The sequence below is a fragment of the Rhamphochromis longiceps genome, linkage group LG22 (assembly GCF_057381845.1).
Source record: "Rhamphochromis longiceps isolate RC_006_pf linkage group LG22, R_longiceps_female_GT1.1, whole genome shotgun sequence".
Classification (NCBI taxonomy): domain Eukaryota; kingdom Metazoa; phylum Chordata; class Actinopteri; order Cichliformes; family Cichlidae; genus Rhamphochromis; species Rhamphochromis longiceps.
In genome coordinates, this window is record NC_140577.1 from 9,206,057 (window position 1) to 9,233,194 (window position 27,138).

The 27,138-nt window shown below is 43.0% G+C and overlaps 2 protein-coding genes across 5 annotated transcripts in view; both read right to left on the reverse strand.

The window, feature by feature from the left end:
* Positions 1-1,890: 1,890 nt before the first annotated feature.
* On the reverse strand, positions 1,891-5,543 carry edn1 (endothelin 1). Its single transcript, XM_085395891.1, has 5 exons — positions 5,200-5,543; positions 4,844-4,994; positions 4,414-4,563; positions 4,142-4,246; positions 1,891-2,933 (listed from the first exon to the last, which is right to left on the reverse strand). The coding sequence occupies exons 1-5, from the start codon at positions 5,258-5,260 to the stop codon at positions 2,795-2,797; spliced, it is 606 nt and encodes a 201-aa protein (XP_085252017.1). The 5' UTR covers positions 5,261-5,543; the 3' UTR covers positions 1,891-2,794.
* Positions 5,544-9,441: 3,898 nt separating this feature from the next.
* hivep1 (HIVEP zinc finger 1) overlaps positions 9,442-27,138 on the reverse strand; it is a 69,477-nt gene continuing 51,780 nt past the window's right edge. For all 4 annotated transcript variants that reach the window (XM_085395174.1, XM_085395175.1, XM_085395176.1 and 1 more), the window contains 7 exons: positions 22,650-22,703; positions 13,752-19,528; positions 13,522-13,655; positions 13,259-13,434; positions 12,636-12,737; positions 11,416-11,939; positions 9,442-11,175 (listed from right to left, as the gene is read on the reverse strand). In XM_085395174.1, coding sequence (XP_085251300.1) covers positions 10,078-11,175; positions 11,416-11,939; positions 12,636-12,737; positions 13,259-13,434; positions 13,522-13,655; positions 13,752-19,528; positions 22,650-22,703 — 7,865 coding nt within the window. In that variant the 3' untranslated portion in view covers positions 9,442-10,077. The remainder of the gene's footprint in view (positions 11,176-11,415; positions 11,940-12,635; positions 12,738-13,258; positions 13,435-13,521; positions 13,656-13,751; positions 19,529-22,649; positions 22,704-27,138) is intronic.

Genomic DNA, 27,138 nt, shown 5'->3' on the forward strand with positions numbered 1-27,138 from the left:
AAATGTTGCTTTTTGTCAATTAGCATTAATTTTCCTGGATGTTTTTAGCCCGAATGACTTTATACAATGCTGTTCAAAAGTCTTGAGCTCGCCATCATTTCTTTATACTTTCCTTCCAAGGAGTCTGCAGACCTAAGTCAAGGGGTGAAGCAGCGTTGTGTCTAAACGTAACAGACAACAAAGAAAGAACCAATTTTAAACTGTATCTTTAAGTGCTTTGTTTACTAGCAACCTGTTGTTTTGTACCAAAAACGTGATTTCAAACACTTATATGCATATATCTGCATGGTGTGTAGTGTGTCTTTAAAAAATTTGAGGAAACTGGATTAGTAGAGATCGAAAACAGGACAGACCTAAAAAAAACTATTTACATCAAATAAAGATCAAATCATGCAAATCGCGAAAAGACCAGGCAGAGGACCTGAGCGATGTGTCCGGCCCTTCAGATGTTCACTGAGGGGTAAAGGTGGCTGTCATGAACCCATTTTTGATGAAAGGAAATGGGGATAAACAGCTAAAGTATTCCAAATTATACAGGAGCTGGGCTTAAAAATCTGTGGTAACAGGTCTTTTTCAGTTGAATTTTTCCTGCCACAGTCTGAAGACATGGATGTTGGGTTCATTCCTGTGTTAGCCCTGCTATAGACTAGCAACCTGCGCAGGGGTGTACCCTTCTTTTTACCCTATGACAGCTGGGAGAGAGCCCAGTGCCCATCCAATGCTAAATTGGATAAGCACTTAAGAAAATGGATGGATCCTAGAGTAACATATTTTCAACACTTTGGTTTTCAGTCAGCTTTCTTTATGACCTCTATTTGACCACTTAGTTGAACCATGCAGCTGCAGTTGGCTTGTGCTCTTCCAACCTGCTTGTCTGTGGGAGAATCCCAGCTGATGATGAAGGTTACAGTCCACAGTCCACATCTGTCTTCTAAGCATTTGAGACCGATTTTAATTTTAAACGATGCACCAGCACATTGCTGAATATCTGCATCCCCACTCTCAGTGGCCGATACTTATTATTTGTGTCAAGTCAATTTTGGTCATGCTAAATGTTTAAAAATACTGTAACGAAGAGCTGAAGAACTCTGAAACTTTAAAATGTCAAATATCAGTCTCATGTCAGTATCAGTACTAGCCCAGAAGTTCATACACTAATTTCTCTTAATTCCTTCAAAGCTGACATTTCCATGGCTCTAGGGTTTCTTTTTGCAGCAGTGATAATAGCTGGATGAATGATTTACTGAAATAAAACGAAGTTGACTCGCGAGCCAAGATTAAATTAAAAGATATGCACGGAAGCTCCTGAGAGGAGAACAGCTGCCCCTGGAGGAGGAGGAGTGGTAAAGGTCGACGAGGAGACAGCAAGCGTACGTAATGACCTGTATGTGTAATGATCATTAAAGGTGAGCCGGGAGGTCGTGGCAGGTTGGAATGAGAACTACATAAGAGTGACACGCGCTGTACTTTGCTGAGTCACTTGGTGGTAAAATGTGGAAACTTTGAGGTGGATACATAAAAGACACATCTTACAGGGTTGAACATAAACCGCGTGCTGGATGTGCGAGCTGCTGGAAGAAACCCGACGTCCACTTTCAGCTCGTTTAGAAATTGCACTGTACACACAGGTTTGTTGCCGAGATGAAAGGCCATGTTTAGCTGCGTTTGACTGCTCTTTGCCTGCACTTTCTTACCTCTCAGTTTGTCTGTCTTTATCTTGTTGCTCACACTTTGCTTTCTGACTTTCCCTTTTTTTATTTACCAACTTAAAACCCTGCATACTGAACACATGCAGCTTTCGTCCCAGTTCAGAAACTTTAATCCCACATTCATTCTTTCTTCAGCGGAAAATGAACCTTTGACGTGACAAAAAATGAAGGAGCCGATCCGTCGCTTTTAAATAAACGTATCAAATTTATTAAAGTTTGCCCAGAATTCGGCACGTTGGCGACCAATCATTTCGCAGAAATGACAAACCAAACAAACAAAGGATCGACCAATATGGCCATCTAATTACAATGTGTAAAAATGATAAATAAATAGAGAGCAGCACATGTAAGCAACAAAGTTACTGAAAACATAAATTATGATGAGTGAATGGCAAGAAATCAGTGATAACATCTGGAATACAAAAAAAAGGCTCCCAGCAGCTGACACACAGGAGACACCCTGTTAGGTAAATACAGTTTCAGTCAGTGAAAACATGTCTCGAGCAAAGCCATGATACAAGGCACATAATCCCTTTTACTGACAGATGATCTGTTATTGCAGTTGTGTGCTAGGAAAAAGAAACTATGGCATTTTCAGAATATACAGCAGAGATTTTTTTTTATTCTGTTAGAAAGATTTGAGTACATTCCTCTCTGTAATATCAGGTTCATGAAATGTTATTTGGTGTCTGTTTTTTTTTTTGCTTTGTTTGTTTGTTTGTTTGTTTGTAAAGTCAATAACCGTGAGTCTCTGACCGTGACATCTGAAAAGATCAATGAGTGTCCTTGATTTTTGCAGATTGTGGCCAAGTTCTCTTTTTCAGCTTGTCTCCTTTCACCCGAACTCCTTGTAATGTCTCTAACGTCATTCTGGCGTCTGAAGAAGTGCAGCCCGGTCGAGCTGTCTGTGCTCTCTGCTCTGCTGCACTCGTGAAACCGACATGGAGTCGGTTATAGCCGGCCTTATGCGGGCTACCCGCTTCCTTCCTGAGGGGCGCTGCTGCACAGAAGTCCCCGCTGGCTTTAGAGAAGGTTTAAAGCCCCTTCCTGCCTCTGTATGACAGTGCAGAGGAAAGCAGTCTTCTTTAGGAGGCCACGCTCTCGCCCTCCCATGCTCTCGCCCTGTGGTGCTGTCTCACCCTCCACTTCTCCAGGAACAGGCGGGTTTTCAGCGCAGCCCTGAGCGCTGGAGGCGGTGCCCGTTTATCACTGTTGTTCTTCAACCTGTAGATAAAGGCATAAAGCCATTAGACATGCAAACCGGTGACTTTGCAGATTATGAAAAAAGCAGGTGTGTGAATTGGAGCAGTCAGTCAAACACATTCAAAACAAAGTTGTTACTCCTGAGTGGTTCGAGAAGATGGATGTTTGGAGTTTTATGATTCCAATTATTAATAAGTTAGAAAGTACAGACATGTGGCGCCGCAAACTTTGAGACATGACAGCACATGAACGCGGCTCCTTTACCCACACGGCTCCCACAGTTAAGCGACGTAAAGTGGCAGAGCTTACTCGAGGTGAATTCCACACGATCCTAGGAGTTTTATGGAATTTATAACGCAGCTCAGTCATCATAAGTTTCAAGGAATTCCTCGCTTGGGGGTTAATCTCTAAATTTCTGCTTCTGAACATGTGCTGGCTGTTTTTATCCTGCAGGCTCACGGGTGTTACGCTCACAAGAGCTGACATATTTCACGCTACAAAGGGGCCTCGTGTTGCTGTGAGGTTGTACAGGGGCGAGTATAGAGGGTGGCCATGGGGTGGTGCACGGCCCCCTGCTGCCCCACCAGCATCAAAAGTGCTATTGAACTAGAATTGGACAAGAGTGTTAAAGCACTTTTAATTATGTATCTACAGCTTTTTACTTCTACTCCACTACATTTTAATACAAATATAGTACTATTTACTCTATTTAGTCATTTTTTTCAAAGCTTTAATTTAACTAATGGTGATTTTTAAATATGAATCAACTAAGAAATGTTGCTGTTATTATAAATTAATATACCCAGAAGTATTTAAATTATTTAAAATCATCACCAGCTGCAGGATGAAAGTAACAAACAAGAATTATTACCCACAGTATCATATATATGATTCTGTGTAGGAAGTACTTTACTTTGAGTATATTTTGATGCTAAAACCTTGAGAATGTTAAGTAAGATTGTGACTTTTTCTTAAGTAAAGAGATCAAATGCTTGTTTCCACTGTGCCACTTTGTCCTGTGCAATAACACAGGGCCACATGGGAGCATGAGAACAATGCCCTCTATAGATTTCAAATCAAATATTTTGATTTCTTTCTTCTTGTTCTTTGTCCTTCCAGTCCCTCCCTATTTAAAAAAAAATCCTTTTAATGTCCCTGGTTGTAATTGCCACTTTATTTTGCAAATACTGCGGTGTTTATCCCTCTTTAGTGCAAGCGTGTTGTTTTACCTCTTAATCCTGTCCGTGTCTGCTGCCAGCTTGTGTTTGCGCTGCGCCCCAGCACCGTCGTCGCCCCCGGGGGAGCGAATCACCACGTCGGCCGTTGTCTCATACCTGAGAGCGGGAGCAGAAACACGCGATGAGAACAGGATCACATTTCAGTTATTCATTTTCTACACAAAACCTGTCGCCACATGTGATGGAGACAATGCAGAACGACAGACTGGGAGCGTCTTTTGGTGTTACTGTCAGTAAATATGCTTTGGCTGTGTGAAGCGCACCTGAGGCGGTTTTCAGGCCGGCAGAAGTTCAGGCAGGTGTTGTCGTTTTCCCGGACACACTGGCAGCGAGGTACGCTCCTGGGTGCGCTGGAGTCCGCGAGCGCGCGCCGCGTCCGCGGAGCGTTGCCGAGTCCGTACGAGACCACGCGCCTGGATGCGACAGAGACACAGTTAGAATCATAAAACTAAAAGAGTCAAAAACTGAAAACTAAACATGCTTAAAAACATATCAGAAGACTGTTGAATGCGATTCAATTTTGTTGTTTCGCTTTCACGTGCAAAAATACAAATAATCGGAGATTGCTTAAAGAGAGTAAAAACGCATAATTTATCGCAAAACTTCGTCAAACATCAATCTAAGCGATTTACTTTCTCTTTACACATGTTTACACGCTGCTGGAGACCACTAACCACACTTAAAAATACTTACTCAGGTGTGTTGACCCATATGATGTCCAGGTGGCAGAAATAGACGCACTCCTTGTCCTGGAACGATGCGCAGGAACAGCGTTTGGTCCGCACATGGCGCCCCTCTTTGACGGTGGAGGCAGTGAGCGCGTCTCCGGCGGGGGCCGACAGGACTGTAATTACAGCGTCGTTATCAAAACACAATCTACAAGCTATTAAACTAAAGAGAAGTTGAGACTAATCTGCATAACTGCAGGCTGGGGATGTTTTTGATTTGATTTGCTTTCACTCAGCATGGTGAGTGGTTTGCTCGGTGTTTATATACATTTACGTAAAATTAAGTTTATAAGTGGTTGGAAAAAATCTCGCAAAAGTTACCTGTGGAGGAAATCCAGGAGTACATCACTGATAACACGGAAATCCAAACGTATATATCCATAGTTTGCAGTAAAGTAGTGCTGAAGAAAATGAATAATCCCTCAGAGGTGAGAAAACGAGCGTGTATCCCTCAGAGCGTTTCAGCGAGAGTCCTCGGAGATTCGCGCAGGAGCGCAGAAGAGTCGGTCTACAGTCTCTGTTGTCAGTGTGGGCCCACATGTGCAGCCCTTTGACTTTATAGTACAAGTGCTTCCCACCTCCCCTCCTCCCCCTGCAGCGCTGTACAGTTTTGTCCTTTGGCTTGTACCCAGACAATAATGTTTGTTAGCAGTCGGTCCCTGATAAGGGGCCGTGCAGGCCAAGTTGAGGAGTTTGAGATGCTTTGGTTCCAAGTTTGGGGGTGTGGGGAGTGTGGGGGGAGACTCCAGACGAGTAAATGCGACCTGAGCCGTACTCATCTAGTGGTGCTCTGATTAGACAGCAGGTGGCAGTCTAGTGACAGCATTTCTGCTTTTGCAAATTCAAATTCACTGTAGACGTTTAATACATCAGCGTCAGAGGGGACTTGGGGCTATTTAGCAGAAATATAGCTGAAGCACACAGAACTACAAAAAATGTTGATGCTTCACTTAAAGTGTATCAGCATGAGTTCTTTCTGAAAATTACTCAGTTTTTCCTGCATAAAAAAAATAAACCTCAATAAAGATGCCTTAGCCTTTTCTGAAAAATTAAAAAATGTCCCCAGGATTATAATAAAAACATGTTAACAGCCAGGCTTAATATTCTCAACAATTAAATACATAATGGAAGTTTTGATAAACAACAATAAGTAAGGCCTTGGTTCCCATACACGTGACTTGGTATTTAGTACTAAATATACCATTTTGTGCATTATCTGCACAAAAAGTGATGAGTGGAATTTAAAAGTGCCTTATGCCCTTTTTTAATGAGAGGATGAATTAATTTTCTTTAGCTTTATCTTATTTGTAGGCAACAACGGTCGCAACTGATGGTGACTAGGAGGCAAACTTTGTGAAGGGGAAAAGGAGTGGTTCATTTTCTTGTGTGAAGCAGACAACAGGTACCTGCAGAGTACCCATGACCCAAAGGGAGGTAGAGACTAATTAGAAACCATCATGAAAGGTACGTGTAGGTATGTAAGGTATGTGCCTTCAGCAGGATCAGAGATTCAGGTGATGGAGAGAAACTATATGGTTTTGGAGCTTTAAAAATAACAGCTGGCAAAAACGCTGTCAAGTAAAAGTATAACAGGCATAATAATTTTACATTCTATTGATAACGAATGCACCGTATTGTGTCTGCAGTCAAGTGAAATAATTCTTTCAAACTACAGCAGCATAACAGCTTAAAGACACAATTTGAAAAAAGCAGTGCCATCCATACTGGCACAAAGGCTTTAAAGCAGTTGGTTTAGTCTCCAGCACTCTTTTTACTGCACCTCCCCTTAACTTAGATAATGATCTCAACTTTTCTTTAGAATTGTAGTGTCTTAAATCTGACCTGTGATCTACACATTGGGGGGAAAAAACCCAAAATCAAAGCGCAAGAAAAGACCCAAAAAATTTGACTTTATTTTTATTAGTGTAAAAATTAGTCTAAAAATGTAAGTGTACCTTTTTTAAAATGACCTTACAATGAGTGAATATATACACTCATTGTAAAACTCTAACCATGAATACACCCACTCACTGACTAAACCTGTGAAAAACAGAGAGCAGCATGATCATTTTTAGTGGAAAAACTTTCTCACGTATTGTTTCATGACGGGAAAATAAACTCAAAGCAAGCTTAAATGGAGTATGAACCCGATTAGACCTCTACAGCACAATGCAATTTGTTTCTTCCTTCATTTCCTACTTTAATACACATATCAATATCTAAGACTGTGAAACAGTACAAAGTATTGTCCGCTGCATCCACTTAATCACAGCTTCTAATAAGATATTCCAGCATTTTCTTAAGAAGCCAGCATGTGTTCGTATTGGGACTCGTGTCGTCCACTCTCTGTATAATCTGCACGGCTGCAGATCAAAATGTTGGTCTGCTTGTTCATGAGCTGGAAAAAAGAAGTGAGTTTAATGTGAGTCATTCTCTCTGTTCTTCACAGCATTGTTTGCCTGAAACAATACATTACATAACCGAAGCAAACAGCTTTTTCTGGGGTCCCTTTGGTCATGATTTTTGCCGGAGATTAAACATCTCAGCTGATAAGTATGGCCCAAATGGAGTGTCCTATTTACAGATTAATTGTAGTCGAATTCCACATATGACATGTTTGTAGCGTGTAGGGTATTTTGTGATTGTCTGTTGTCTTGCGTCACCCCTTGCGATCACAAGTTGGAGCAGACTACTTAATCTGATGGTTTCCCTCCATCACCAGTTGTAATAAACCGTGGAAACCGAGGGGTACTTCATTTTCAGACACACTTTGCTGTGGGCAGCAGTGGAAAATTGGTCTTGTTTGCATGTGTGTGCATGCCCATAGTGGAAAAGTCTTAGGTAAAGTATCCTGTCGTGCTCTGATGCCCCTACTCAGAAACTGGCCTCGAGAGTTTCCACTGGCTGGGAAAACAAGTTTGTCCAGGAAAGAAACAAAGCAGGGGAGCTGCACCACGAGCAGATTTGTAAGGTTTGGATTAAAAATTTTGGCACTCAAGTTTAAATCATGCATGGTGTGCTTAAGCCTTTAGAAACAGCCCAGGTTTTCTTCTGTTTTGGCTCTTCGCTTCATCAGTGTTGCAGATCTTGACCTCTAGGGGTCTCTGTTTGCTTTGCTATAGCTTCACCCACAGCAGCCAGCCCTGAGGGAGGAGGGGTGGGAGGATTAGTCTTCAGTGTGGATGGATGAGTCACCTTTCTGAATGGTGAAGAACAAGGTTATCACTGAAAACCTCTTAAGACGACAGGGAAGTTTTCCTCACTGAGGCCAGATTGCCATGTTTGAGCTCTCCATATCGTCACTTTTTTATTTGTATAAAATAAATCAATTCGAAGTTTAGATCGAATTCTACTCGTTAAAATCAACAAATTGCAATATTTAGGGAATGTTTATCATTAAAGAGTGGTAGTAAGTGATACATTTAAAAAAAAAAAAGGAAAGAAAAAAAAGTGAACTATGGTTCAAGATTGTTGCAGTATTTTTTCATCATTTAACACAGCCCAGTGAGCATGCTGATTTTCATTCTGCTCAGGTCTATGCAAAGGTTAGAACACAGAACAGTGCTGAAGCAAACGTGTGCAACATCATCTTTCTGAGAGGTAAGAAACTAAAGTCTGAACACTGAAAACAAACATAACCACCTACTTGTAATTTAAGAAGCTCCATTTTTGGCTCTGCAGAGCATATTTTCATGGTTTAAACTATTAAGATTAATATGTGTGCTTCACATGGCAGTTTGATGTAATTGCTTTGGGGCACCAGATATTAATGACACGCATTTAATGTGTTCATTTCGTAATGAAATCCCTTTGGGCAAGTGGGTTATTTTATTTGCAGTTGTAACAAACAGTTTGCTGCTCATTAATTCATCTTTCAGATCTTTTCCTGTTTGGTCTGCAAAACTTTCCGAGTTTTAAAATAAAGTCAAAAAACCCTAAAAACCAAGCTTATCATTGCAAATCCAGTTCTGTTTTAAAACATAAGCTTTAAAGTATTTCCAGGAAATGTAATTGATTTATTTATTGTTAGACTGAAACACTCCACCTGTCACCTGTAACCGATTCACAAGTCTGACACAAAAATTGTCTAATGACAATCTTGCTCTAGTAATGGCTACAAGTCTGAGAAGACCAATAATAATTCATGTAACTGAGTCACCCGTAAGATGAGGGTAACATGAAGTGTAAAGTGTACGTTAAGATCCATTTTTCACTAACTGGAGCATTTCTGATGTGGCTTCATTAACTATACATCCATAGTGTAGTGGTTTACACATTTGCCTAACACGTGAAGGCTCCAAATTCCTCTGGGGTGGGATCAGGTGTTAAATAAATAAATAAATCTGCCAAATCAAACATGTGGAGCTACCTGCTGTGATGAAAGTAGCTTTTATTAAAGAAGCAAACTAAAGTCTACATTTAATGACAGGAGTGTGTTTTTCTGGCTCATTTCCATCAATTTCCAGTATATAAAAGCACAGCCTGTAAACTGATGTTTACTGTTGGAAATGAGTGAGGTTTGCAGGTGATCAGAGGGACGAATAGCCTCCTTTTTAATGCAGTAAGTGTTTAATCAATCAAGTATAAGACAGTTTAAAGGTTTATAAACAATTTTTTTTACTGATACAGTTAAGAATATTGATACAGCAATGTAAAGCTACCATAATGCACATACCTATGGACTTATGGGTCATAATGGGCACTAGATGGATTATAATAAATAGTTGAACACAACATCTGTACACAGAAACATTGCCCGATAATCCATAGAAATGTACATATACAAGTACAACATTTATAATTCCATAAATTTACGAATGACGAATCCTCCAGAATAAAATTGATATCATCCAGTATTATGGTTCTTTTTTATTTTTTTGAATTAAACACAAGCATTGACTGAATTTATAAGGAATTATGTACAGATTCCTAAACAAGAAACTCCATAAAGGCACAATTGTCTATACAACATGTACAAAAAAAAAAGAAAAAAAACTGTCTGGAGCTGACAATTTGGAAAAAAAATTAAATGATTGGTCATCATCATCATAACTGTCATATGATTGCACGTACAATATGAATGTCAGCATCTGTGCTTTGAAAGGTGATTTGCTGAGAAACAAACCCCTGAAAAGTGTTTTCAGTCTTACAAAGTGACAAGAATTACAAAAGGAGAAGAAGTGTTTCCACTTGAGGGTTTCAGGTGGCAATGACCAGTCGGTCTTCATCGTCACTGGAGGCCTCATTATAGTCTTCAACTACCTTCTGCCAGCTGGTCACTGGTGGCGGTCGTAGAGGTGCAGGATCACCAGCTCCTTCAGCTGCAGGCTGTTTGCGGCTTCTTGCTTGACTCTCAGGAGCTGGTGATGGATTCTGCTGGAGGGATTTTTCTCGTTCATCCCTCGCCACAGTCTGTGTGAGCTCTGCTCCACTGTTACCTCCGGGGCTAGCCCTGCTGCCTGAGGTCAGTTCTGGAGAGGAGCTGACCTTAAAAGGGGTGGGTGGTGAACCAAGCCTGTGTTCACCATGAGGTGGCTGTGTTCCCAAAGCTTCAGGGCTTCCCTGCCTCTCAGAGGACCCGGGGAGGGGACTGAGGGTGGACAGAGGGCTGAGCGAAGGAATGATGGCAGGCAGGGCAATATTTACTATTTGCAGGCCTGGGACGTGTGTCTGCGGCCCAGTGCCGCTTTGGGAGGTGGGGTTGGCAGCTAAAACCTGCACTCCGAGGGCAGCATTGAGGGTGAGGCCTTGCTGGGGCAGCAGCTGTGTGGATGCCAGGCCTGTATTGGTCAGTCCCATGAGGTTAAGTGTTTCCAGACCCACTGGCTGGATCGTTTGAGCCTGCAGGCCAGTAACCTGCCCTAGAGGGAAGCAGGGTACAACACTGCTGATTGGTTCCTGGACCACAAGTGGCTGAGTTGGCAAGCTCTCAGTTTGGGGTGGAGTGTTGGGAGCTGGCAACGGGCTCGTGTTTCGATGAATGACGCTCAAAGCTGGGATGGTGAGCTGGACGGGGCCCGCCTGGATTGGCACAAAGGTAGAATAAGCCGCCAGGCCAGCAGGGACCAGCTGGATCCCCCCAACTGGAACCATACTGTAAGAGGAGCGAGATGGCTGCTGAGAGTGCAGGGGCAGGTGACTGAACAGGTGAGTCTGGGTCTCTGCTCCCGGTGTTTGTGATACACCCTGTAGGGGGAAGTGTGAAGGAACTTGAGAACCAAAGGAGGAAGTCTGTGTGCCCCGGTCCACTGGTATACTTGACTCACTGGTTGCCACAGCAGGAGACGCAGAGGTGTCCTGTGAAAGGAAAAAAAATATCGTCACTTCTTGACATTATTTTGGCAAAACCCAAGTTTAGAAGATATCTGGATGAGTCCAGTAGACCTATAGGATTATTCACCTTTGCTCAGAGAATTCAGAGGAGTTTTGTGGAAGTGCCTTGCATGCAGGAGTCAAAGTAAGGGTATGGATAGGAAAGAAGGGAAGCAGACAGGGAGGGATGGGGGGGGGGACACAGTGAGAAAATAAGGGTCTCACCTGGCCTATTTTGGAGCCCTTGCCTTGCACTGGGGGACTAGGGGGCACATCAAAGTCTGGGTAGTCGATGGACATCTGCCTGCAGGGTGACACTGGGCTCATCATGTGCACCGACTCTGTGTCTGAGGTGTAGGACTCTGATGTGGTGGCAACAGGTGGAGGAGAGTGAAGGAAAGCCATTTGACTGCAGCAGGACCCCGAATGCTTGCTCAGGAACACGGGGCTCATCATGGGGACAGATTCGGAGTATGTTGTGTGGGATTCGGGAACTGGAGGCTGGGACAGAGGGAGGGAGATGGAGCTGATCGACATCTGGGCTAGGAGTGCGCTAGGAGGGACGTCAGCCTCTTTGGAAGAGATGTGCTGCGGGCTTGCAGACACAGAAGGATTGGTAGAGAGTCCCGACTCTGCCTGGCTGTCCTCCTCTTCCTCCTCGTTGTCATCATTCTCCTCATCATCAGGACCATCGGAGTCATCTCCATCTGAATCTTGGCGGTCAGCACTGCTCACCTGACTGCGGTCTCCTGCCGAGGAAATACGTGAGAAGAAAAATTGAATTCTTGTCTCTGAAATCTGCTGTACTTACACGTCATCACAGCTAGAAAAAAAACTCATTCACTAAATAACTTTGATTATCATCCAAGATTTCTTTCTTAAAGTGAGAAAAAACAGCACTGAAAATCCCGCTACTCGTGGATGTTTTGTACTGCTGCTGCAGTGTTTCACACCCTACACCACCATACGCCCCTGAGCTCCATCACAGGCAGAGGAGGAAAAACAAATAAGCTGTTAGAGACTTGGACCACAGAATGTTTTCAGGCAGCCTCTCTCTCCCTCTCTTTTTTTCTAAAATTAGATGCAGCAATTTCCTCTTTCTAAACGCTGTGCATGTCGCCCACATGCGCTTTGAGTTAAGAGGAAGAAGCTGCATTTAGAATTTCTAATTAGACCGTGGCAAAGCCATTGATCGACATAGCAACAGAGCACAAGCAGGGACACTCCATGTTTTATATTTCATGCCATTAAACTATTAAAAGAAGGGCAATCCTGCTGTTAGAAATCAAAGCTGACTGTATAAGTAAATCTGAATTAAGTCAATATTATATATGCAACTGTAGTAATACAAAACTCATATTTTACAGACAAACTGTTCATCTTATAGAAGTTATGGCTTTTGTGCAATTCCCTCAAGGAAAACCCCGAGGAGCAAAGCACCGTACCAGAGTCCTCAGCATCCTGATCGTCAATTAGACCGTCAGGCACCCCCATCTCCATGCACTTCTTACTGTGGGCCTTGGATTTCATGTGCTTGGTCAGATTGCCTATAACAAAAAGGGAGGCAATGAGGTCTTACGGGTGGGTAGAGCTTGAACAATAGCACAGAAGGAGTTTATGTAAGAGTATGCGGTCTTTGGGAAAGCTCTATGTAAAGGGTGAGTAACTGATAAAGACATTTTTAAATGAACGTGGGTTGCTGACACCAAGTACTGTTCTGCAGTGTCGCGTGGGTAGGCAAGTTCGATAAAGAATGGTGAATCATACTGTCTTGGTTTAAGAAATGGTGGAATAACATTTTTAATTTCACAGCTTGTAAAAGGAAAGAGTAAATTCTTTCAGTTCCTGTGTGTTACAGATACAGAGTTTGATATTGCAAAATCAGGCGTGAGAAAGAGCTATAACTTTTAAAGACATTAACAGAACTACATTTGTTCCTGTTTATACGAGGCTGCACTAATTATCAAAAGACAAGGCAAATGAAAAATCATACATGCATGTACTGCATTTAAAAGGGACTTATACAGCTGCATTGTACGAACTATAATCACATGGCTTTAACACTCACCTTTCGTCTTAAAGGAGAAATTGCAGTGGACACAATGGTACGGCCGGACATCAGAGTGAGTACGGATGTGTTTGCGCAGCATGCTCGGCTTCTTGCAGCGAATCCCACATTCCTCACAGATGTATTTACCTCGCCCACGGCCACGTACATAAACATACTCCTCGTTAGATTTGTACCTGTGGGTTTGAAATGTAACCATGAGCACAAAATCTAACATAATGTTGCTAACATTTTGAATATAATCAGATTGTTCCGTTTCATACCCGCCATCAAATATTTTGATTCGCCTCGGTTCTGTTGTAGTGACCAAGTCCTTGTCTGAATCGTTGCTGGCTTGAGTCTCTGGCTGCACTTTACTTTTGGTTTCAACTGATACAGACTTTTGGGTTACTGGCAACTGCAGGAAAAAGATGATATTTTTGGATGTGACTCAAGAAACAAGTCATCATTACAACATTATGATATTTCAGACTTTGCAGAAAGTTAGTCTTACCCTGGGCATGACATCCTTCAGCTTGCCTGAGTAAGACAAGATGTCCGATTTCCCACTTGTTTTTATGGCTGATGTGTAGTGTATTTTCTTGGAGCTCTGCTTGGAGTCAAACAAAGACATGACCACCTTGGTAGGCAACCCCAGTGGGTTAGGGTTGTTGGGTTTGGCTGTCCAGGTAGCGTATGCTGAAGTCTTCAGGTCGGTCTGTTGAACATGGAGAGGTTTCCTTTTCATCAAAAAACACCATGTGAAAGTGGTGGTGGTCTTCAGGCTGGGGAAAGACAGGCGGTGGCTGTCTTTTGTGTTAACCACAGACACAGATGTGGTCAATTTCACTTGACCACCGTGGAAACTGGAGGGCCTAATTGGGGATTTGGCTGGAGTCCACCTCTGTTCCTCAGCTTTTTCTTGAGGCTTCAGATTGTTGTTGGCTGGCATGGAGGTTCCCTGGCTACCAAGTGTAGTATTCAGGATAGGGCCTGTCTCTTCATGAATAACAGTTATTGTATCTTTTTCTATCCCAGCACCATCAGGTGACATAGGTTTAACATCATCAGTAGCCTCTGAGTCCTTCTCCCCATCTGACTTAACCTGGGGCAGAGGTGGGGCCTCCGTCTCAATGGGACTGTCCACTGGTTCAGTTGTGCACACCTGCCTAACAAGTGTCAGCTTCCGTTGTCGGGTCACCTCCGACATCTTGGAATTAAGATAATTGACTGATCGTCCATCGGTGAGGCAGGCCACACCATGCTCATCTTTAGCTCGTTTTTGGTGCTTTTCCATGTAGATGTCCAAGCTGTTTGCAGGTGACAACATTCGTTTGCTTGATGCAGTGGGTTCCTGCTGCGGGCATAGTGTTACTGATGCCAGTTTCTGCGTGCAATGTAAAGACCCAAGAGGAGTTTGTTCTACAGTGCGGTTATGAGGGCCTCCTGTCTGAGCTTGAGTCCTATCTTTCTTTGCAGTTGTTACAACACGAAAATCACTTTCCACACTGGGAGTCGACGACAGACTATTTTTATTGGGCACAGAGTGAGCAGGGTGGATCTGCTCGTGAGTTATCAAGATCTGTGGCAGTGGTACAGCACTTCCTTGGGTTTGATCAAATGATTCTCTTCGCTGTTCACCCGACAAAACAACCGTCTGTGTTTTACTGTCTGCAGCCTGTTGACTGGGTTGAGCTACATACAAATTTTGGATTACATCAGATGATTTTGAAATGCTCAAAATCGGATTGGCAATTGGTATTGTTAAAACTGGCAGGGCTATCTGAGCTCCCTGTGTGCCAGAGAAGGAAAAGGTTTGGCCTGTTCTCAGAGCTGGACACTGTAGTTGGTATTTGGGCACAAAATGTTTTTTTTCTTCTGTGTCAGCTGGTTTGTTTTGGATGTTCTCTCGACAAACCAAGATCTGGTTTAGTGGTTGTTGTATCTTTTGGCAAATTTGAACCCTTGATGTTTGGTGCCAAGGATGTGGAAGGCCATGGACTTGAGGCTGCTGAGTTGGGCTACCCAAATTAATGCTCTGCACCATTTGCTCATTCTTTTGCAGTGGTGGTTCTTCTGTGTGCAGGACAAAGGGCTGAGGCACTGCGCGCCTGCTAGTAATGTGAATCTGCTGGGGTCTGTTCTGAGTGAAAGAGCTAACATTTCCAATGAGAGGTTTATCTAAAGGAGCGGCAGCTTTCCTAACAGGTTGCTGACTTTCAGGTCCAATTTTTAAAGACATCTGCCGAACTAATGGCCCCCGTCTCCTTTCAATTAGTGGCACCTGGGAAAGTTGGGAGAGTTGTCCACTTTTTGGCTGTCCAGCAGGTGACAGAGATCTACTTGGAGATACATTGCCAGAGTCAAAGGATTTGCTGCGGTAGTCACATGAAATCTCCACAGAGGGTTGAGTACATGTGATCTGTTCAGATGCGGCACGCCTCATCATTCCAGGCACACCAAGGGTGTTGAAAGCTGTTGGCAAACACTGAGTCTCTGGAATTTTACCAACGCACTCTCCTCGAGAAGGACTCTCCGATCTAGATGGCTCATCTCTGTCAAAAGAGGCTGAGATGCTGGAGCCACGAGAAAGACTGCTGTCCCTGCTGAGGCTTCGTGAGAGGCTCGATTCAAAACTGGATTCGCCCGATGAATGATCCATTTGAGCCAGACGAATTCTCTTCTTCTTAGGGGGAAGTTTCTCTGCTGGGAGCTTTGACAAACTCTCACTTCTCTGAGGCCAGCTGAACTGATCTGCAGGTTTATCTGCTGGTTCAGCAGTCTGTGTTTCATGTTCTCTGTCCGGTTCCACTGTGACTAAAATCTCAGGAACTTGAATGTTATTTTGACGAACAAGGCGAGACTGATGGATAGGAGTAGAGTGTTCACCAACTGGTGCCACTGTCCTATCAGTGCACTGCTCCTTTCTTTGTTTTCCATAATCTGTGCTCTTAGGTTTTGATATGGTTTCATGGTAACCATCAGTTAAGACACCAGATGCCACATCTGATTTGGGTTTGTTCAGGGGATCCTTCTCCATGCTATCAACAGGAGAGATCCTGTCAATAGACTCTGTCTCAAAGGAATTGGGTCTGCTGAGAGAGTTGGTGTGTCTGATGACTGAAGTGCCGCTGCCTTGCCTTTGCAAGTCTCCTTTAGCAGGGGTACTGATCTGGGTCTCTCGTATTGGCGAAAGTCTGGAATCTGGAGAATTAATGCCTCTTGCTACAAGCTGTATCTGAGGTAGCTTTGGCTGGTTGATTTTGGGTTGTATATCTACTATTACAGCATGGTGAGGAAAATTCCTGTTTGCCAGAACTGCTGGTAGCTCAAAACTAACAGAGCAAGGTGCACTAGTATCAGTTGGAGACTGATCATCCTCATCACCAACACTTTTCATTTTCCTCCTCTTCCTGAATGATGTCTGTTGATCAAGTACCCCTGGCCCAGTTGTGGTTGCTCCTGCTATGGGCTGCTGTAAATTAACATGAAAAACATCTTGGTCAGTTTCTTTGGCAGCCATTGGTTTGTTTTTTGGACCATGAAGTTCAGAGCAGTAGAATTTCTTGTGAGTTTCAAAGTTCTCTAACTTTCTGTACCGGTTACGACACGTTTCACACTCATACATCGTGCCTTTAGTCTGCTGAGGTTTTCTGTTTCTTTCCTGACTGTGTTCAAAAGACCTGCTTCTTTGCATGTGCTCTGCAGAATTGCTTTGTCCGATATAGCCCTCATCCATGGAGCGAACAGAGGGGAGACCATGTCTCTCATTGTGGGAAAAGTCCTCTACTGCTATTTGTCTGACCAAGGTACGAGAATGCATTGCAGGATTTGGGGTTGATGGAGCTGATGAAAATACATCGTCATTTAGTGCACTAATTTTGTCATCACATGACTGGCTGCTGCGCAAAGGATGGGGGACAGCAGCAACATTAAGGGGAAGAGCAGTGTGTCCTGGTGTAGTAGGCATAGAGTTGCTCCTTGTTATTGGCAAACAATCCATCGGTGGGTATTGGGGGGGTACAGAAAGAAGAAATACTGGCTTTGATTTATCTGTGGGAGTGAATGGAGATTTGGGGATGTCTGAGCTGGAACTTGACCTTCTTCCCATTGGTTTAAGATCAAACTGAAAAGAGTCTTTAAATATGTATGACTTCGGGGAGTCTATGCTACCTCTCCTTGAAAGAGAGGTCCTCCTTGGCTTTACACTGTCCAGCTGCTTGTTGTCAACTACTATCTCATTATCAGATATCAACTTTGTAATTCGTTCTTCTAAAGAGCGTGCACTGGCTTCTAATCGTGGACGCATTTGTCCGTCTATCGCCCTTGGTCTCTGCTCATGTGCTACATGCATGACTGAGGCAACCACAGGAGGGACATTAGGAAGAGTGTTCTTGGCAATATCAACATCTACTGGTGGAGTTATCTTTACAAATGGACTGGGTGGACTCATGGCCTGATCAGCACTTTCAGAACGTGAGAAGTAACCTGAATCAGTGCTTCCCAAACTACGTGGACTAAGTAGACACTTAGGCTGTTGCTGCTGAGAAAAGTCTGTTGCTTGTTGCCGCTGAAGCTGAGCGTGCCCACTTAACAGTGGAGACTTGCAGTGTTGGTCTTCATCTTCACTGACGGTTTCTAGTAAGGGATTTGCACCATCCACCCCTTTCAGAGATGACAAGACTGTGATATTTGATCTCAGACTGGCAGTCTGGAAGTCTCGTTGTCGTTGTGCAGCAGCTTGCTCAGGTGCTGCTCCTGTAACTCTCGGACTATCCGCCCTCAGAGGGGAGACATTAACTGGGTACACAACAACTTTTGGGAGTGCAGCTGTTACTTTAGGCTCGTGAGCTCTCTGAGCTGGGGATGATTTGACTGAGTCAGAAACACCGGATAAGTCCACTTCCCCATGGTTGGCTTGTGTTCCACCTGCACTCAGTAAACTGTTTTCAGACAAAGCAGCCACGCTGCTTTGTGACGAGTCGGGGTCTAAGTCGGCAGTGCTACCTTCCTCATCGCTGTCTCCACTCTCCTCTGCCTCTGAATGTGTTCCTGTGGTTTTGTCAGACTCTTGAGATAGCGATCCACCTCCTGATTCGGAGCGTGCAATGAGACCCAGTTTTATGGCATGAGCATGTGATTTCTTGTGTTTGTACAAGTTGCTCTTGGTTTTGAATGAGAAGCCACAAGTAACACAGGGATATGGCCTTTCTCCTGTGTGAGACCTGATGTGTTTGAGCAGCACACTGGGTTTTGCACATGCCCGGTTGCAGTATTCACAAACGTACTTTCCTGGTTTTTTAGGCTTTTGGTCTTTGGAAACCTGTTCAGCACCAAAGGTCATAACAGTGGTCATCTGAACTTGGTTGCTGCCTGGTGTAACTGGGACCTGAATACTGCTGGGAACACTGGCTGAGAGGGACTGGCATGTGTGCACAACTGGTGGTTGGCTTTGTGGCAAAGCACTTGAGCCAGAGGGAACAGGAGCATGAGTTATAGTAGATGGTCCTGCATTAAAGTTTATGTGCAAGCTAGGATTTTCTGGATTGGAAGCAATGGGCATAAAATGCGGTGTAGCAAGGGGAGCGGTACCCTGTGGACCTGTTTGTAGATTTCCCTGTATTGGCGCTGCAATGCCAATGACATTGCCCTGTTTGTCAATATAATAGGTCTGCATATGGGAAGGTTGGGTCTGGAGACCAACATTGACACCTGGCATTGCTGTGATTTCACCACTGGCTTTACCGATGGCTGTGACCTGCATCGAGGCTTTCCTCTCAGCCAGTGTGCTAAAATCAGGCTCCATGGCCTTAAGTAGAACATCAAGTGGAGCGCTGTTGGCGTAAGGATCTCCGTCAAAGCTGGAGTCTTGGCTTTTGCTTTCTTTAGGCTTTAGAGTTCCTTTAGCAGTAATCAGAGTGTCCTCCTCACCAGCTGTGAGCTCAAGCGATGGTGGCCTAGAAGATGATTTTTCCTGCTTCAGCCTTTCAGCCTCAGCAGAAAATGACCCCTTGTCAGGGGACGCTGCAACTGGTTGAGCATACTTTTGGTCACTTTCTCCACTGGGCGATGTTGAAAGATTGTGGGAAGGACTGTTGGAGGAGGAGGAGCAAGAATGCGGAGTTTCCTTGGACGAAGATCCTCGGAGAGCAGATTCAGCAGATGTTTTTGACTGCAGGGGCTTCTTCACTGGAGATTTTGGAATTTTCTTTAGCTGATTCTCTGCAACAACCTTCTTCCTCTTAAGACCCTTTATGCTGTCCGCATTTCTTCGACTGCTGTCAGATAGCCCTGTGGAGACAGAGACAATAATTAAGGTGGTATAATAACCATTTCCTTCATCTCCTCTCTTCCAGTGCTACCACAAAGAGTTAGCACAAATGACATTATTGAAAAAATTAACTTCTACTGCTGACAACCTTGGCTTATAAAATGAGTTTAAATGTAATCTCTATTGGACACAGGAAATAACTCTAATGCCATTTTGAAAATCATATTTTTCGTATAACTAACTCTTCTTGTTCCATGAAACTAAAACAAAAATGCACACAGGAAAAGAAAAAGATCAACAGCTCACACACTACAGTGCTTCTGTTTTACCCCTTTATAGCGCATGAAGAATGTTTGAAACACACTTTAATCTCAATACCAGCACCATCTTCCAACTGGAAACAATAAAACAAGTAGACTGCAGTCTATTAAAATTACTGACTGTTCTGTTTTTGCTTTATTTCCCACTATTTAAATAAATTAACTACTTTTACTATTAATTCTGTACTATATAAGCTGTGTTATCTCCAGTGACAAATAGTGACACTATTCTGGATCATACTGCACATTTACATAGCAAGATAATCATTTACATGTACATGTGTTATCATTTTAATCCAACTGTAAAACGAATACATAACATTTGTGGTTGTTATATATAAAAATATGTCTTAAACAGCTTTTTGAGAGCTTCAACATTCCAGTTGTGAAAGCTTTCTCTGCAGCCTACTTTGTTTTCCATCAGCTTATCGATAATTTGTTTTATTTAGATAATGATAGACGTATACTACAGTGAAGATACTTCGCCCTCGCACTCGTTAGCTGTGTGACTAATACCACAGAGACCCACGCTTTATTATGCAAGTAACAGTCACTTCTTGCCCTTGTTGATAAGAAATGTTGACCTATGAAGGCTCGGCTGATCAGAAAATGGTGCAAATAACTAGCGTATAACAAAGTACATCTGCGTGCTTACTGAGCTGCATTCTTATAATAATAGGTGCACTGTTTTAAAAAGGGCACACCCATGCAATGGTGTCCCATAATAATGACTGAGGCAAGTGTTTTCATGGGCATGTTGCACAAGAGTAGCAGTGTCACAGCCTGTCAGTTTCCTGGCCTGTGTAGGTATTTCCCAAGATGACTTCAGGGTTCTTTCAAGGGCTTCCCTTTACATAAGTAAATCCATTCTCCACGCAACCATGCAACTAGAGAGGCTTTAAAACTGCCATGCAATCAACATAACAAGGTCTTCTGAACAAACCCTGTTTTTTAAAATAACCTTTTCTAATTGATGCTTAAAAACAATCTTTGTACAAACTGTAGCTAAAAGACATGGGAAAGGCAATATTTATTCATCCAAACTACACAAACCAGTTCTCAAAAAAGGGACGTGACTTCACCACAAGTTTTCCATCATTAACAGTCACTGAGATAAAAGAAGCCCTTTTTGTTAACCTTCTCCTCATTTCTAAACACTCTTATGTTCCTGTAACTGCATTAAAATAATATATTTAATGTAAAATAAAGGCGATCCTTTAGTTATCTAGACCAAGGGCAATTGACATACTTCTTCATAAGGCAGGTTGCCAAAGAGATTACCCGTTGACTTACTGGCAGTGATAAAACTACCTGCTGTACTTTAAGAGGTGGACTGAGATATTTATACCCTGTTTAGAATCACCACCCAATCCCATTTACAGTGGATGATTCAATCAAAGGTTGAGTGTCATTAAAAGGAAAATGCACAGCAGGCTGATTCTCAGGCACAGCTTAGTCAAACTGGCTTTTCTATTTCAATGTAGTTACACAACAGTCCACTTATCAAAGAAACTGTTCGTGTGTTCAGTCGGGGCACAATGGAAAGATTACTGAGAATTTATGCACACAGATCAAAACAAAGGAAACATTTTATGGTAAATACACTGGTCCTTATATAGCACTTTTCTACTCTTACTGAGCACTTAAAGTCCTCTTAAGCGCACACAGCGCACACAGCGCACTCTTCTTTGCCGTTGAGCCCTTTTTACCCTTTACGTACACGCTCTAACACCATCTTGCCCAAAGAAAATCAACACAGAGGGCTACAGGAGCTGTGGATCAAACCCTGATCTTCTGATTAGTAGATGACGCAATTCTCCAATTTAATTGCCGGGTTCATCTTTAGAAGAGACGGATAATAATAATTTTTTTTATTTTTTTTATTTCAATTTAACTGCAGCATTATCACATGATTATGAATGGATCGTGAACAAAAAAATAAATAAACTCCATCCACCAGATTGCTGGCAGCCCATCGTGGTTTAGGGGCTGAATTTGGCAACAGCGTCACACACCTGTGAAAGGCTATGTCGTAGGCTCTACATAGATTCACTGCAGAAGTATAAATCACACATTTCACTGGAGACCAGGTAGAAATTACAAGTTCACACCAACCTGGAAGCATCAACAGCTCTACAGTACTTGGTAGTTAAATATCTAATTGCTTTTAAAGAAAACCTTAAAATTTAAATGGGACATTTTTGTGCAACCACATAAACATCTGCCACTAATATCTGCTTTCATGCTCAGAAGACATGATAAATGCATCAGTCTTCACTAAAATAAAAATAAAAAAAACCCCACACATGATGTTTATAAGGGCAGTTACCTCTGCTCTCTTTTTACCTTTAAATACAGTACTTATATCAGGTTTGCAAGCCTTTCTAACATTAGCTGTACCTCTTACAATAAACACGAGTTCAAGCACTTTATTACCATAAAAACCTTAATGAGTCTGCCTGTTTAAATGCAGGATTTATTCATATTAATAACAGTAAATCACTGTTGTTTTTACTTTTTTATTATAATTTTTTTCAGTGTTTTTGCCCGCGTACCCTGAAGCACTTTGGGTTTCCTCTGGGTGAAATGTGCTTGCCGTGCCTCACTGATGTGACCGATGTAATAATCTTTCCTTTCCACATCAGTGATTTTGCATTTATTTTGCGCTTTTTGCTTGTGCTTTATTTTAGGTTAAATTACTTATTTAATTCACTTTAAACCCTGAGGTGGTGAAAGAGAAGATATTCTACATTAAAAATGAAAGAGAGAGCTTTCCTCGCAGTTCTCTGGAAATTGCAAGTTTTGATAAGAGATCTCTTACCTTTCTGTGAGCCTTTGGGGTCTTTAAGCTCTTTCTGTGCCTCCTCGATTTTATCTGCAACACAAGAACAGAAACCATTTTCAGCACAGAGCAGCGCGCTCGACAGTCGAGGCAGTGCAGAATGAACTAATGATTCTGGGGATGCTTCCCACACGGCTGCAGCAGGATGAAGGTCTTTCAAATGAAAAACAGACATTCTTCCATAGCAGAGAGAGTGCACTATTCCATTATGGAAACTACTGTAATCATATGAAGGGGGGCGCACACAAAAACACAATCACGCAGGCACACCCACTTACAGAAAAGAGCAGTACGAGGGTGTTTGATACACAGATTAAGTTTGCAAACAAGTCTATAAGGTGGGTTCGTTGTCATTATCACAGTGTGCGCTCTAACCCACAGATCAATTTGCATATTTAACTGCAGTTTACGCCCCTCGGGGGGCACAAGAGTATTCAATTCAGCTCTTCTACAGTGGGGCAAAAAAGTATTTAGTCAGCCACCGATTGTGCAAGTTCCCCCACCTAAAATGATGACAGAGGTCAGTAATTTGCACCAGAGGTACACTTCAACTGTGAGAGACAGAATGTGAAGAAAAAAAAATCCATGAATCCACATGGTAGGATTTGTAAAGAATTTATTCATAAATCAGGGTGGAAAATAAGTATTTGGTCAATAACAAAAATACAACTCAATACTTTGTAACATAACCTTTGTTGGCAATAACAGAGGTCAAACGTTTACTATAGGTCTTTACCAGGTTTGCACACACAGTAGCTGGTATTTTGGCCCATTCCTCCATGCAGATCTTCTCGAGAGCAGTGATGTTTTGGGGCTGTCGCCGAGCAACACGGACTTTCAACTCCCGCCACAGATTTTCTATGAGGTTGAGGTCTGGAGACTGGCTAGGCCACTCCAGGACTTTCAAATGCTTCTTACGGAGCCATTCCTTTGTTGCCCGGGCGGTGTGTTTTGGATCATTGTCATGTTGGAAGACCCAGCCTCGTTTCATCTTCAAAGTTCTCACTGATGGAAGGAGGTTTTGGCTCAAAATCTCACGATACATGGCCCCATTCATTCTGTCCTTAACACGGATCAGTCGTCCTGTCCCCTTGGCAGAAAAACAGCCCCATAGCATGATGTTTCCACCCCCATGCTTCACAGTAGGTATGGTGTTCTTGGGATGCAACTCAGTATTCTTCTTCCTCCAAACACGACGAGTTGAGTTTATACCAAAAAGTTCTACTTTGGCTTCATCTGACCACATGACATTCTCCCAATCCTCTGCTGTATCATCCATGTGCTCTCTGGCAAACTTCAGACGGGCCTGGACATGCACTGGCTTCAGCAGCGGAACACGTCTGGCACTGCGGGATTTGATTCCCTGCCGTTGTAGTGTGTTACTGATGGTGACCTTTGTTACTTTGGTCCCAGCTCTCTGCAGGTCATTCACCAGGTCCCCCCGTGTGGTTCTGGGATCTTTGCTCACTGTTCTCATGATCATTTTGACCCCACGGGATGAGATCTTGCGTGGAGCCCCAGATCGAGGGAGATTATCAGTGGTCTTGTATGTCTTCCATTTTCTGATGATTGCTCCCACAGTTGATTTTTTCACACCAAGCTGCTTGCCTATTGTAGATTCACTCTTCCCAGTCTGGTGCAGGTCTACAATACTTTTCCTGGTGTCCTTCGAAAGCTCTTTGGTCTTGGCCATGGCGGAGTTTGGAGTCTGACTGTTTGAGGCTGTGGACAGGTGTCTTTTATACAGATGATGAGTTCAAACAGGTGCCATTCATACAGGTAACGAGTGGGGGACAGAAAAGCTTCTTACAGAGGACGTTACAGGTCTGTGAGAGCCAGAGATTTTCCTTGTTTGAGGTGACCAAATACTTATTTTCCACCCTAATTTACGAATAAATTCTTTACAAATCCTACCATGTGAATTCGTGGATTTTTTTTTCACATTCTGTCTCTCACAGTTGAAGTGTACCTCTGGTGCAAATTACTGACCTCTGTCATCATTTTAAGTGGGGGAACTTGCACAATCGGTGGCTGACTAAATACTTTTTTGCCCCACTGTATATGTCACAGCATATCACCCACATCCAGCAGGTTAAGAACCTGTTTTTGTATGACCCATATGGATGTGTGGGAGGTGACGCAGTACTGTAATCAATATTAATTATATAGACTGGCTCGTTGTGGCGTGAGTGGGTTATACACAGTGGAATAGAGGCAAAGAGATGAGTTAAATCCTCTGGTTTCCTGCTCCTGCAGGGTCACTGCCACTGGCTGTGGGAGTGAGGAAGGATACAGAATATGAAAGTACGTGTCCAGCACTCATTATTTCTAATTTATGTTCAAAACTCTGACTTCTTCTCCAAGTTCAAGCAACAGGCAGACATATTTATTCATTAAAACCATAACAATAAAAAAATTCATATGAAAAATGAAAGTGCAAACTCATTACTTTCAGGAAATCTGATGGACCATTAGCAGCTCTTTCTTCTTTTCCTCACTTTCTATTATGCAAAACATATTCTGAGCTGTTTTGACAGCTTTGTTTCCTGGATACTGCAGTAATTTGACTTTTTTTTTGCAGGCTTCTATAAGCAAAATGTAAAATTCTGCATGCAACACACAATACCAGAGCCTGGCCACTACTGTAGCATGTCCGTGCCTTCCCAAACCATCCATGGAAACTGGATGGAAAAACAAACCCACAAAGACTTCTATGCCCTGCTTCTGACATTAGAGTGCAAGCGGAGTCCTTGAGGACCGGTGGGAGTAATTTTGCACAAATGTTAATGGAGAGTGAAAGAGGATGTTCCTCTGTGGTTCCCAAATTTACAGTCCAATGCCGGGAATACTCAGAGGGGAGGACACAAGCAGGCCACAGAGGAGGTCAGGGATTCTGTCATCATCTCTGTGTGTTTGTGTTACTATAGTCACACCCTTCTCAGTCTCTCTCCCTCTCTATATCCCAGGCACACGCCGCGAATTACATAATGCGTCCCCACCCCTGCGCTGCTGTAGAGCAAAACAAAGGCACCCTGCCAGCAGAAACACAGCAACCGAGGCACACGAGGAGAGGGTAGAGCGTTTGTTTATCTGCACATCTTTAACAAAATGGTAGATAGAAAGAGAGCAAAGACAGAGGTACGCATTTGTTTACATATAAATGACCACGTGAACGCCCTTGGCATCCAAAGGCGGCACGGTATTTCTCCAAACAGAGAGGATCCCGAAGCTTCCCTCAGAGTCATGGCTACCACGGCTCACCCTCACGGCTTCCTTGTGTAAATATCTGTGCTGCTGCAAACCAATTTGAGATAATAAATGCTTATTTTAGTGGTCGGGAGGTTCCGAGGTAGACTTCAGAGAGCATATGCTTCATAGTCTACACAGCGTGATATACATATGTCTCATATTAGAGCGCGCTGGCAAACAAGGGCGTAAGTGATTACTGCCCACCAAAAATCTTATTAGTGGTTGTGTATGTTAGGAGAGCGCAGTGTAAGCTATCATAGAGCATATTCTTCTTCTTACATAACAAGCTGCAAACACGACCCCCTCGCGCTGAATGACACCCATGAAGTCGAGCTCTGGAGCATGGAAAAGATCAGGAAACCCCAGCGTGGGTGAATGGAAAGGGGCGAGGCAGCACTACCCTCAATAAGGACGAGAAAAATATTCTACTCAGAGCGCCCGAATTATTAAACAAGCAGGGAATTATTATGGGGTTGCTCATATTTGCCTCATTATGGCTGCTGGGGTTGCTGAGGTAGTGTGGGTGAGGGCTACATGTGGGCTTTGCGACCATCCCAGTGCCATCTAAAAGAAAAAATTGGTGTAATTGTACCATAACCTCAGCAAAAACAGCACAAAGGAATCCATACAAAATGTTAGTGGTGATGAAAAGCAGAGCGCTGCATTGTGTAACATGACCACAAAATTTGAAGGAAGCGAGAAAAACAAAAAAACAACACAGTTTGAGGACATTAAAGTCAGACAGAGCCACTTATAGGGCAACTGCTTACAAGTGTGGTTTTAAACAGAGCATAGAAGGGAAGAAAAACTATTTGTAGGATCCTTGAACTGCTTTTTAAAAACACTGTGCTGTACATACTCCAATTCTTTTGGCTCCTTCTAACCATTAAACACAAAAAAAAAAGATCATCGCCCTTACAAAGCACATTTGGCTGCTGCCCTGGGAGTTTGGTGCGCTTAAGTAGACTGTACTGTAAGCAAGAGGCTTTAATAATTTAGTGGACCATGGATCGATATGCAACTTAAACATGCAGTGGTACTTTGTCTTACTTAAATCACAAAGGAGTCTGATGTGCAGCCGATGACTGTAAAGAGATGTACAGGTTGTTCTGTTCTCCTACAAATGAAACAACAGGACAGCAGCGAAACGCAGATGGAAGTTCGCCCTCAGTCTCGAGGGTGCCAACTCCTGATCTTTGATCTATAAAACGTGATATCT